The sequence below is a fragment of the Myotis lucifugus genome, unplaced genomic scaffold (assembly GCF_000147115.1).
Source record: "Myotis lucifugus unplaced genomic scaffold, Myoluc2.0 scaffold_5, whole genome shotgun sequence".
NCBI classification, from domain to species: Eukaryota; Metazoa; Chordata; class Mammalia; order Chiroptera; family Vespertilionidae; genus Myotis; species Myotis lucifugus.
This window is the reverse complement of record NW_005871053.1, coordinates 19,521,492-19,535,043: the sequence shown is the minus strand read 5'-3', so window position 1 is coordinate 19,535,043 and position 13,552 is coordinate 19,521,492. Positions and strand designations below refer to the sequence as shown.

The 13,552-nt window shown below is 34.8% G+C and overlaps 2 protein-coding genes across 18 annotated transcripts in view; one reads left to right on the top strand and one right to left on the bottom strand.

Annotated features, from left to right (window-relative positions):
* The window catches only part of MARCH7 (membrane associated ring-CH-type finger 7), a 40,402-nt gene extending 33,556 nt beyond the window's left edge, over positions 1–6,846 (top strand). For 4 of the 16 annotated variants that reach the window (XM_023745694.1, XM_006083228.3, XM_006083224.3 and 1 more), the window contains 3 exons: positions 1,277–1,390; positions 3,081–3,129; positions 3,719–4,754. In XM_023745694.1, coding sequence (XP_023601462.1) covers positions 1,277–1,390; positions 3,081–3,129; positions 3,719–3,873 — 318 coding nt within the window. In that variant the 3' untranslated portion in view covers positions 3,874–4,754. Of the gene's footprint in view, positions 1–1,276; positions 1,391–3,080; positions 3,130–3,718; positions 4,755–5,529 lie in introns of those variants that run through there. The other 12 variants (XR_001345595.2, XM_006083226.3, XM_006083230.3 and 9 more) reach the window with 10 other exon arrangements.
* A 2,450-nt stretch (positions 6,847–9,296) lies between these two features.
* LOC102431517 (CD302 antigen) overlaps positions 9,297–13,552 on the bottom strand; it is a 133,573-nt gene continuing 129,317 nt past the window's right edge. For both annotated transcript variants that reach the window (XM_014446115.2, XM_006083232.3), the window contains 2 exons: positions 10,986–11,012; positions 9,297–9,585 (listed from right to left, as the gene is read on the bottom strand). In XM_014446115.2, the coding sequence (XP_014301601.1) occupies positions 9,383–9,585; positions 10,986–11,012 (230 nt within the window). In that variant the 3' untranslated portion in view covers positions 9,297–9,382. The remainder of the gene's footprint in view (positions 9,586–10,985; positions 11,013–13,552) is intronic.

The following is a 13,552-nucleotide window of genomic DNA, read 5'->3' as shown; positions in this document are numbered from 1 at the left end:
AAATCCCCAAAGGAGTCTCTCTAGACAACTGAGCATTGGTACTTTAAAGAATGGTAGAAGAGTATGGAAAGATGGAGTAATGCAAAGAAATATTTTTTTATTCTCAAAATGTGAGTAGGTTACAAAGGATGGTTTTCTCCTGCCATCTTCCTTCTCTATGTACTCCATCGTGTCTCTTAAAGGTGTTGTTTGGCTTTTCAATTAATCCAGGAATGTTTTTACTGTTCTCCAATGATTTTAATGATCCACATCTTAAGTAATTTGGAAGTGTTGGGAAATAGGTGGAGTCATTGCTAAGAAAGCTTCCTGGCTTTAACTTCTTTGTTCTTTGTGAATTATGGATTCTGGTGGCCTGACAACTACCCCCATTTTAAGTGATTAGTTTAATGTTAATACAGTTTAATATTTCATTATCCAGTGGCTTCATTTTTTTCAAGGTACTAACCATTAACATTTTTAAAATCTTATGGGTATATAATTTTCTTGTAAGATAAAAGTAATTAAGTTAAGTATTTAAAGAAGCATTTAATAAATCAACTTTGAATTTCTTTAGTACTCTAGAATCTGATAACTTGCTGAAGTTGGTACTAATAAGTATAGTTCTTAACTTGCAGATAAGTTAATTACCAAAATGGCACAGCTTACAGATAGCTTGCTGTATAAAAACTACAGGACAGTTCAGATTTTTAAAACACTATATGATTTGTAGTTTTAGCTTCAAAACAATAGAAGAGTTTGGAATCAAATAACTATTTGAGTAACAGTTACTCTATTTCCTTTTTTAGTTTATTTTTTAAATTACCATTGCCTTTAAATTAATTGTATTACCTAAGAATCATTTGACCTATCAGAGTAGGTTTTAGTTATATAGTATATATTGAGTTAGCTGTAGATGAAGTGATAATTTTTAAGTAAATATTTAGTCATTTGTGCAGTGAAAGTGCTTATGAGCTTTATAAAGAACCAGATTCTATAATCATATGACTTAAAAATCCCACTTTTATATAAACCATTACATAAAGGAAGACTATGAGACTAAAGAGGCTATTCACACACCTATTCGGACTCATTATTTGGCATTAGTAAAATTTTATGATGTTATGAAGGGTGGCCCTTTATTTCCTGTTTTAATAAATGGCACCATATCTCTTACTAGGAGCTAGACATGAATGAATATATTTCCTCTAGTTTATCAGTGTACTATGACTATCAATCTCAAGTTTACTAATTTTTCATTCTCCATTTTCTTTTTCTTTTGTTTGCTTCTCTTTTGAAGGCTGAGTATGAGTTTATCAGCTCTGGTCTCTACCTAGTTGTGTTATTGCACTTGTGCGAACAAAGCTTTTCTGATATGATGGGAAATACAAGTGAACCAAGCACACGAGTCCGAGTAAGTAATGTTGGAGGAGGGCGGTGGGAGGGTGTGATGTACCAGGTGTTTGTTTTGGAAAGCAGATTGTTTTATATGCTCATATTCTATTTCCTTTGAGGACTTCTTGTGTTAAAATGTCTCTTAAAAATAAAAATATTGTAGATTTAATAGAAATTGCTATCTTCTATATTAAGCAGCCTAACTTTCTCATAAAGCTATTTTAGTTAAGTAATTTTCTAGCTCATAAAGGTAATTGGAATATATTTCAGTGAAAAACAGAAAGGAAACACTAAGGGGAAAGTGTTCTCTTTTTAATTGAGGGGAGAGGAGGATGACTTAGAAATATAACTTAGAAATCTGAACTCCAAAAACCAAGAGAGAATAGGAAATTAACTTCAATTTATTTGTTACTGTCATGTAAAACCTTACCAATGTACTAATTCTCAAGTGAGTCCATAATGCAAACTATTTTAGATACGGACTATTTGGTATTTGCTCTGTACACTATTACTTTAATTTAATACTTAAGCTAGCTGCTAGGTAGTCATAAATGATACAGTTTGCCTCAGTGTACCAGAGGAGATTTGTATGCTGCTACCTTGCTCATTTTGTGTAGCAGAGGCTAGGGCCACCTACATCTCATTACTGTAATTATCTGAACACTTCACATCTTTAAATGTGTTCATAAACATATATCCTTTAACCTTTTTTATATAAGTGTTCATTTTAGTGACAAAAATTTAACAATTTATGGTATTTTTTAAATTATAAAAATGTAATGTATATTATACATTGGTAAAACATTTTTCTGTAACCATCATATGCACATTATTATACCTGTGAGCCAGTTGACAGATTATCATCGAGGAAAAGAGAATAAACTGTCTTAAGACCATCCAGAATTTGAGCAAAGATCTCTTGATTTCTTAGTATTTTAGAAATCATAGTACTACCTAAATCAGGGGTCCTCAAACTACGGCCCGCGGGCCACATGCGGCCCGCCGAAAACATTTATCCAGCCCGCCGGGTGTTTTTGCCGCTGCTGCCTGTCCTGCTTAGCAGCCGACTCGTCCCGGGCCAGCAGTGCGCATGTGTGGAATGTCTGAGGGACAGTGAACTGGCCCCCTGTTTAAAAAGTTTGAGGACCTCTGACCTAAATCTAGTTAATGCCATAAAATGACTTCTCTCTTAAGAATGAATAAACCATATAAGTCTATTAAGTTCTATTGAATTCATGCTTAAAAGCTGTAGTCAAATTAATATTCAAGTGCAAGTCATTTTTATAATTTTTTTAAAAATATAGAATCAAGTGCAATACTTCGAGTTGTCACATTTACATAATATTCTTGTTTTAATTTTCTAAATTGACCACTAAAATTGAAATCATGAGTCCAAATTCTAAAGTTTTTATTTTTTCATAATTGTTGCGTTACATTTATGCAAGAGAAATGTTATTCGATACAAATTCTGTATTTGCTCCCAATTTCTACATGCTCAATACATGATTAATTTATTATTTATTAAAAATTTAAAAACAATATCCTTAAGCTTAAGTAATTTTTGAAGTGGGTCGAGAAAGACCCTCCTATTTAAAGGCTTAAAAATGGTGTTTGACTTTTTAAATAGAAATGAAACTCCTAAACTGAATCTCTCTTCAAATCCATTTGCAACATTTCAACTACTGTATTTTTTTCTGCATTGTTTCTAGTTTATTAACCTTGCAAGAACTCTTCAGGCACATATGGAAGATCTCGAAAGTAGGTGGAATTCCCCCTCCCCAGACTTGTTGAATTTACTGTTGCAAATTAAACTCACAGAGCAAAGCCTTAAGTATATACTCTCTCAAATTAGAGCTTCATTTATAGCCTTAATACCATTGATTTGGGAAAGACGGCTGGGCAACTGACATTAGGATTTTTAAAACATATTTTTTTAAATGGTACTAATTTTAAAGTACAGAAGGATCTACTTTTAACCATCAGTATATTCCATTAAATAAAATTTTGTTTCTGATCACCTTAATTTTCACACTTAAGACGTTTGACTACTAATCAAACGACACTTTTTAATCTTTTAGATTTTTGTGTTTGTGCATGAAATTTTGTTATTCAGCTTTGTTAGATCATAAAAGATTTTCCTGGGTTTATGTATAGTTGTAAGAAAATAGGGGTAAAAGAGCGCTAATTCTGAATCCATAACAGAAGCCATAGTGGTGGGTTAGTTGTTTCTTTTTTGTTTGTTTTGCTCCTTGTTCAGGTCCTCATGGACATTTTTAGATCCTGTTCTAGCATTAGGACTTCTGCCTGGGCTCCTATATGAAGGCATTTAATGTCCAAATTTTTACAGGCATCTGTACAACATACCATCTTCTCAAAGTCCTACAACCTCCATGGTGCTTCATACCAGGTGGACGCAGATACTGGTGGCTCTGGAATAGTTCCTGGGACTCCAAGATTACCCTGTTTAGTACTTTTTCACCCAAAGCAAGTGGCTCCCTATGATCAAATTTGAATGCACTCTTTGAAGTGTTTTAAAATATGTATTCTCCAGTTGGTTACCTTCTATATCATCTTCAAAATACTTGAAAGTGTTGTCTGTAGTGTGCATAACATTTTCATCTTTAGCAAGTGTTCAGCATCTTTTGAAATAAGGTTTGAGGGGGATTTAGTTCTCATAAGAACTTTTTAATTCTTTGATTACTCTAAGATATGGATTTTTGTCATTCTGTGCTATTTTTAAGTTTTAAAAAGAGTAGAGGTACAACCAGATAATGCAATTTTAGAATTTAGTTAGTATATGTAAAAATTGTATATAAAAGAGTCAAATGGTATATGAAATGGGATGTAAATCTTTTTTCCTTTATATCATCTTATCCCCTTTTTTGTAAATAATTTATACTTTGTCAGATATAATTTCAGTGAGTATTTTCCCCAGATTCTTTTTTTTTTAATTCTCTTTTATAACTTAGCTCCCTAAACATAAGTGTCAACTCCTAAACATGAGAGAGAGGAAAAAAGATGGAGGTGAAATATACTCAAATTCAGCTGAGAATGAGAGATGTTGTGGGTGCTACAAGTTAACTACCAAATAAATACCAGCATATTAACATTCTGAACATGGATTCTGACCGAATTTTCACCTGTGGAGTAAATAAAATAGAAAACATAAGTTCTTTACAAAGCAATTTACTTTTAGTTTGCTACTGCTCCATGATACAGCATAAAACTTAACCCTTGTGTTTATGCATTCATGAGCTTTTATGCTTGGTATCATTTAAGTTTTCTGCAAGATCAACGAATAGACTGAGAAACTGTACATGTAGCATATTTTTCTGGTGGACGTCATTTGCTGGTTACTCTTAAATCACCCAGTGTTAACACAAGAAGAGTAAATGCCCTTGATAATAGGGGAAATGCTAGTTCAATGTTTATTTTAGTGAACTTCCATTTTCCTCAACATGCAGAGAGTTTACAGAATACTTATGTTCTTCCTAAAGACATTACAGGATGTTTCATATTAAATTCTTGAACCACTAATGACGCTAAAATAAATTGAGGTCCGAAATACTGCAAAATGATAACTTTCTGGCAATGTGGAGTTATAGGAGTAATTTCAACAAAAGGTTTTCACTGAATCCAGTTAGTTTAGGCTGTGTCTATAGAAAGCTATTTTGAATAACGAAATAGAGCTTTTTCTTGGCATTGTATAGACACAGCTTTGATGTAATTTGCAAGAATACCCATAATCTATTCTGTGCACATTTTTTTCCATTCTCACCGGATGCATCAAAACATGTTGCAGTAATAAGCCAGATTCAGGTGTGTGAGGAGCACTTGTTTTAAGTTTACTTTTTCTCTTATTGAAATTGGCTAATATGAGCACAAACATCTCAGAAACTTTTTAGAAGATGTTCTTGAACCACATTTTAAAACATTTTTGTTTTTATAGAAACTAACAAGATTTAGGGATGGGGGTGTTTTGGAATGGCATTACCCACAGTCAAACTACCCTAACCCCTGTCATATCTTCATTTTGACCAAAGAGTTTATTACGTTGGGATTTTATTTTACAAGTCATTGCTCTTCTGGCTTCATATTTACACTTCCATTCTCATCCCCCTTAAAATCATTCTTGATCATCCTCTTTTCTTTCAACAGCTTCAGAGGATGATTCTGAAGAAGATGGAGAACATAACAGAACATTTGATATTGCCTAACTTCATATAAGACAAATGGATGATCTGTTAACAAGTGTTTATTAAAACTGGCAATTAAGTATGAGTTAATTTTGTGGGGGAATGCCTATTAAATACATTATATAAATAAAATGAATATATATATATATATATATACACACACACGTATGCATGTGTATATATATATATATATATTCATTCTCAAGTGTTGCTGAATTAAAATTCTACTTGCTGGACCTTTTAACATGGCCAGTCACTGATGTTAATAAACTGGTAATCAAAAGTATTTTTCTTTTAGGTGAGTGGGGAAGTGTTATATTGTTTTAAATATCTAAGCAATGCCTACAACCCTTTTTTTGTTCTGATTATTGTAGTCATATTTATGAAAATGGTTCGTGTTTTAGCCCTTTGCTAGTGAAAAAAAATGAGACAAAACTGCTTTCAAAATAAAATGCCAAATGGCACCTAATTATTTTTCCTTTTAAAATGCCTTAAGTTGCGGTCTCATTTACATAATCATTTGCTTCCGGTGTTTAAAAAGAAAAAAGAATGAGTAGGGGGGAGTAAGTTATGAAGAGCATTATATTAGGTGTCCAAATTTACTTTAAATTCTAAATTTATTTAGCGGTAATACCTAATTTTTAGAAAAGTATATAAATTTAAAATGTATAAATGATGGATACATTTTTGTATTGATTTGAAAAATGCAGGTTATATTTGATAGGCCATAGTATGTAGATATTCCTTTAGGAATATTTCAGCTCTAAATTATACCAGAATTGCCAGTCAAGTGCTATTTGGTAAAAAGAAAATTATTGCAATCTCAAGTTAATGGAATATTTTTAAATCCCACATTCAAAGTTTAAAACACTGGTTTTCAATATGTTTTTTAGTGTTGTCACTTCTTCGTAAATAAAAACCTGTTTGGATCCTGACCGTTTTTAACTGTTGTTAATCTGAGCATTTATTTAGTGGCTTACTATTTTCACTACATTTGGAGAACAAAAGAACTTTACCTGTTCACCATGAATAGATCTACACTGTGGTCATGCGTCGTGTATAATTCCAGAACAGTGTATTTTCTCTGTGAGCAACCTTAGGATACACTCAAAAACACTTTCATATGGTTTTAGGTTGAATAAAGTCGTAGGCCATGGCAACAAACTTCTTTTTCCAAATCTAAATAGAAACCATGTAATTTCTCAAATCTGAATCAACATTTACTTTGTTGGTCTTCATGTAAAACCTTGGCTCAAAATAAAGTATACTGATTGATTTACTTTATAGCTTGAAATGTTTGCTTTTGGTGTTCAAAGTAGACTTCAAACCGTATAGCAAGAATTTTATTAAATTTTCAAATTCCATTTCATACAAAACTATAAATGTTTCTAAAACATTTGCTCAACTTGTTAGTTTTGCGTTCATTACCTTATGTAAAGCAAAAATGCTAACTTAAGGATGCCAGTTCCAGTATCTATTCTGTGGGTCCTTAGGGTTGCTTTGAATTTGAAACATTTATACTTTTATTAGAATTCAGTATTAAAAAACTAAAGTGTCTTCTGCTTTAAGCCACAATATTTTTTATTTGAAAAATTAAATGGTAAAAATTCCATTGGTGTACAATTTTATAGTTTTTTAAAATACTAAGTGACAGTGGCTTGAGCTTTATAGTATTCTGTAGTTCTTAGCACTACATATTTAATATTATATTTGCTTCTAATATCCTGTAAATGGGAATTAGAGGGAATAAGAAAAATATTTCCATTGGTTATCACAAACTCTGAACAAAAATAGGACACCATACACTATTCACTACAAAGATTGCAAATTCCTAGGAAAAATGTAATGTTATTCTTCCTAGATATCTGCCAAATTAACTAGACCATGGTCTTAAAGAAAGCAATTTAAACATTCTGAGTATAAATAAACAAGCATATTATTTGTTAATAAAAATACAGATTTGAATGTTCCAGTTAATCTGTTGACCTTTAAATAGAAATAGGGGCCTGTTTACAGATGTTCTGATACATAAAGAAAATTAAGATTTAACATTTCATTACCAGGGTCCTCTAATAACTTGTTTGAAAAATAAACACAGGGGTATCAGTTTAAAACAGCCATTTTGCAAGAGCTGCCATTAGGTAGAAGTTATCAAAACGAACAGAAGAAATTAGTTGGTTGTATGAGAATTGAGTGGAAGGAGAGGGGAGATTCTAGAGCAGCACTAACCAGTGAAAGTGGAAATATTTTAAATTGCATGTTGAGTTGAGCACTTGAAATGTTGCTAGTGTAATTGAGGAACTAAGTTATTTTTAATGTAAAAGCCACACATTTTGTGGGTGCTGCAAGTTAACTACCATATTGGCCATTGTAGAGATTTGTGACAACAGGAGAAAGTATTAAGAGATCGGGATCGTCCTTAGTTCTTAAACTCCTAGAATCTGAGTAGGAAAGCAAGAAGGAATTCCAGTCTAATGTTCACTATCTTTAGTACCACTTAATAGCTTATCAACAATAACCTTCTAAATCACCACATAAAATAAAATAAAAAATTAAAGCTCTTACAGGGCATAATTGTATAATACAGCTTCTGTAACATTTTCTCTTTAATACCACATAGCCTTTATTGTTAATATCTCCTTAACAAAAGTGCCATTAATTGTGAGAAGGGAAACATGACACAAGCTGGGACTGTTGCCTTTGATCAAACTTGGTAGTGTGGACTGTGGGTTATTGAGAGAGGATTTAACTGAGCTTTGTGTTTCTAAATGGAGTAAATATAATTGTATATCAACTCTATATGTTCTTTGTTTTCTAATAGTTTTTAAGCTATAAAGAAAACTTAAAATAACTCAGCTTTTTTCCATTTTCATTTTTGACGCCCAAAATGATTATTTTTCACCCTTAAATTGTCCATGAAAGGTGCTGAAAACTTTTAAGCGTCATCACTACCATATAGTACAGTGTTTTTCTGCATTTTTTGCTTATGTCATTGAAATATAAAGGTCAGTGCTGGAGGGGTATAGGATAACCTTATATGGGAGTACGTCTGGTGGTAGGGGAAAAGTAAAGGCATTATATTTCAAGTGTTATCCTTACTACCTGCCTCCCACCACCTTCCTGGTATGGCTATAGTTTTTTTGTTTCAAAAAATTTTATTAAAATTCTAACCATTTGGGATCAGTGCTAAATACTGTGTGTTGTCCAAAAAGTAACGAAATTGTAAAATTACGCAACTTATATGAAATAGTGTTAACATCCTTAAAATTTTCTACATCTAAATTCTACCATAATGGCAGCTCTTGCAAAATTCTACATCTTCAAAATCTAAATTTTGAAGATGAAAACAAATTATCTGCCATAGTAACCAGCATGTACTCATATATCTCAATATATATATAGTATAAAGTGTTAGGTTTATTCCCCGTGCATGTTTATTAATAAGAGAGCAAGATGTAGCGATTGCTAAAACTAGTGGTAGGTAGAATTTTTTTCCCAGCTATAAGGTGGTTCAAGTAAATGGGAGGAGGGAGGGAAGATATAGCAGGTAATACAAATAGAGTGGGTTTGGGGTGTGTGTTTTTTTTTTTTTTTTCTGCTGTGCTTTAAGCTTTCCTGCAAGTAAAAAGTAACATTTGGGGAGGTGGTTATAACCACTAACATATCCTAAGATCATTCCTTTTTCAAATGCAATGAGGGATGTTACTGAAATAAGGATATATACCATAAAAACTCATTGTGAAGTTTTATATTAAAGTCTTACACATGAATCACTGCCAGTGTGTTTGATGTCTTAATCCAAGATTTCCAAAGTTTCAGTCAAATTGAACAGCATGTTCATTTTCTTCTGCAACTACCAAAACACAGTCATCGTTATAAGGTGATTGGGGTGCAACTGAAAAAACGGTGGTGAAACCAGAATGCAAATTTCTTTTGTACAGGAACCAAACGATTGCTCCCAAAACTGTCAAAATTACTGTGCTAGCAATCACCAAAGCTGATATTAAAATGTGGTTATCTGTAAAGGAAAAGACAAAAGAAAATATGGGAAATCAGGTACATAAATTGCTAATACTGTATGGGGGGGGGGCACTAATAGTTTTATAATGTAAATACTTGGCTATTTTGGGAATTTCCCACACAGATGAGAAAAATTATACAATTACTATCAAGGTTTATATTTTTTTGCTTGAACACAACTGCCATATTTAAATTTTTCAGGTAAATTTTTCAATTCTCTAAGATTCAAAAATCCCTTTTTGTCTTTTGAATTTATTCAAATAACTATTTTTGTATTCCTGAAGTAATTGTGTACAACCTTGCAGTTTTGGTTATCAAAACCTTGGAACCTTTCTATAAGAATTTAGTTGAATAACTCAAGCAAAATCACTTTGTTTAGGAGTCAGGATGAGGACAATGCTTTGAGGAAGGTATTTGTATTTCATAGTAAAAGTAAATGAAGAGAAATCCCAGAATTGTTTTTTCTTTAAAAATGTATTTTTGCATTGAGATTACTAAAATATTCTCATAATGCTCTTTTCAGCAGGTGCTTGTTAAAGTGAGACTTGGAAATGTAAAGCTTAGCAAGAAAAATCTTGCCAGAAGTTATCTGTTAAGATGAGGAAAAGCCATTGATATTTCTAAAATATTGACAGGCTTCTTTAGAGACATTTAAGTGAAATAATGTTAAGCCAAGAAATCTGTAAACTTCAAATGGGATTCTTTCATAGTTAATTGTTTTTATTAAACTTAACACAGCCCATTTGCAGTATAGCACTCTGACTTGACCAGTGTGAACATACTGCTCTTATTTCAGTCTATTAATGAATGTATAATAATATTCATAATCAGCACTAACTAGTGATTACATGACAATAGCTCAAAAAAAGAAAATTTTAGTCTGAAAACATGGTAATTAAGACAGCGGCATAATAGACATAACCACACACCGTAACTAGTAAACTAAAATACCTAGTATCTTAAGAACTGAATAGCATTCCGCATTGGTAGGGCATAGTATATATACTTCTTGTGTTTTTACATTCTGCAAGTGGCCTGTGCTCAAGTTGCCTCCAGGGCCTTTGATTGGGTTTGCTTTTGAACCATGTAAATACATGTATTATCTTGCAGCTTTTAAGAAATGTGTTTAGAAAGCCCTCAAGACATGTAATTACAACTGAGGGGAAATTTTTTTGAAGAAAAGATAGTCCTTTCCCACACAAACATTGGAGTTCAATGAAAAAAATTGGTGTTTTAAAAAAGTTCATTTCTTACATAACTTGCAGTTAATCATATTTAAAATGTCAGTCTTATTACAAAGCTAAGAGACCTTTCTACATTTGTATAAAAATTGTTCTACTTTATGTTTAATTTTTTAGAGAGGGTCATTAGTGAAAAAAATTTAAGACCATTACATACCTGATAAATATTTCTTTTCATATGGAACTGAAATACAAAAGAAAATCGAAATTAAAAATTTTAATATTCTAAGATTGCCTTTAAATACTTTCAAAGCAGTTAAAAATGAACCCTTTAATAGCTTAATAGTATCCACTCCCATTTTTTGGTATTGCCTTTATCTGTTTTGAACTTAGTTTTTAATAAAAGATGTAGAGGTCTTACAAAATGCATTAGCTTGGTGGTGGAAAAAGATTAAGGGGGCTCAAGAAAAAGATAATGAAGTGAGGTAAAGAGGATTTTGGTTGGGAGAATGTAGGAAACATTAAAATTAAAGTATACAACTGTAATCTTTTACCTCATCATGGATTTACTCATGATGTTTCAAAGTTATAGTTTAATTAAAAGTTTGGTTTATATAATGGTTCCCTAAGGCACAGTAAATGAACTAAAAAAAAAAATTAAATACGAAGTTGAATGCTACCATAAAGCTATGACAAATTTTATACAATTACTATAAAACACTGTAGTCAAGAACTCTGCTGAAGCAAGTAAAAAATACCTAGTTCAGATATCTACACTAATTAATAAAAGACAAAACATGCAAATTGATTGTACCTTCTCTATGCCTTAAGCCACACCCACCAGCCAATCAGAGCGATGATATGCAAATTAACCCAACCAAGATGGCGGCCGGCAGCCACAGAGCTGGAGCAAGCAGGAGGCTTGGTTGCTCCAATGATGGAGGAAGCCAAGCTTCCCGCTGGCTCTGAGCTCCACTCAAAGCAACAAAGTTTCAATTATAGAAGGTAAATAAACCCCAGATACCTGCTTTCAGCCGGCCGTGGCCACGGAGCTGGAGCAAGCAGAAGGCTTCCCTCCCCCCTGCCCTGGCTGGCTCTGAGCTCCTCTCAAGGCTACAAAGTTTTAATTATAGAAGGTAAATAAATCCCAGAATAAAAAGAAAAAGAGAGGCTGGGAGCTTCCGTCGCCGGGGGGGCTTGGCCAGCCAGAAAATGGCCCTCAACCCCTCACCCAGGCTAGCCAAACCTCCATGGGGTGAGGGTCCCCACTGCAGGGGGGGCGGGGGGCTTGGCCAGCCTGCAAACAGCCATCAGCCCCTCACCCAGGCTGGCCAGGCTCCCCAGTGGGACGCCCACCCTAATCCGGAACACCCTTTAGGGCAAACCAGCCAGCCCCTACCCATGCACCAGGCCTCTATCCTATATAATAAAAGGGTAGTATGCAAACTGACCCTAACAGCAGAACGACTGGGAATGACTGGTCACTATGACACACACTGACCACCAGGGGACAGACGCTCAATGCAGGAGCTGTCCCCTGGTGGTCAGTGCGCTCCTACAGGGGGAGCTCTGCTCAGCCACAAGCCAGGCTGATGGCTGCCAGTACAGCAGTGGTGGTGGGAGCCTCTCCCGCCTCCTCAGCAGCGCTAAGGATGTGTGAGTGCAGCTTAGGCCTGCTCCCCACTGGCAAGTGGACATCCCCCAAGGGCTGCTGGGCTGCCAGAGGGATGCCTGACTGCCAGCTTGGGCCCGATCCCCCAGGGAGTGGGCCTAAGCCAGCAGGTGGACATCCTCTGAGGGGTCCCATATTGCAAGAAGGCATAGGCCAGGCTGAGGGACCCCCCCCCCCCGAGTGCACAAATTTTTGTGCACTGGGCCTCTAGTAAAGAAATAATCAGAGGTAGGTGTATAGTTTTGGTTTACAGTTAAAGTAGAAGGATGCATTACTAAAGATGCAAAGTGAGAAAATGGCTGTCTTGTTTCACACACTCCAAAATTTTGAAATTTTGTGTCTCTAATGAAAAAACAATTATTTCTAAAACTTAGAACACCAACTGTGTAATCCTATATAATAAAAAGCTAATATACAAATCGACTGAATGGCGGAATGACTGGTCACTATGATGCACACTGACCACCAGGGGGAGCGCCACTCAGCCAGAAGCCCTGAGCTGGGCTCATAGTTGGCGAGCACAGTGGTGGTGGTGGAAGCCTTTCCCACCTCCGTGGCAGCGCTAAGTATGTCCGACTGCCGGCTTAGGCCCATTCCCCAGGCATAAGCCAGCAGTTGAACATCCCCCAAGGGCTCCTGGACTGTGAGAAGGCGCAGGCCTGGATAGGGACCCCCACCCCCAGTGCATGAATTTCATGCACCAGGTCTCTAGTGTTTAATAATAACATCAAAATCTGGGTTAGGCCCTGGCTGGTGTGGCTCAGTTGGAATGTTGTCCTGTGCACCAAAGGGTGGAGGGTTCAATACCGGGTAAGGACATACCCAGGTTTCAGGTTCCATCCCTAGTCGGGAGGCACCCATTGATCTCTATCTCTATCTCTCCCTCTCCCCCTCCCCCTCCCTCTCCCTCTCCCCCTCCCCCTCCACCTCTCCCTCTCCCATCAATAAAAAACATCCTCTGGTGAGGATTTTTTTTTAATTTAATGTTTTGTGTCAGAATAATTTTGTTCACTAGAAAGTATTCTGATGGATCAGAAGAAAACTTACATTTTAATCCAGAATAAATTATAAACTACAACAAAAATCTTCTTTGCCCAAAGAAAAGATATTCA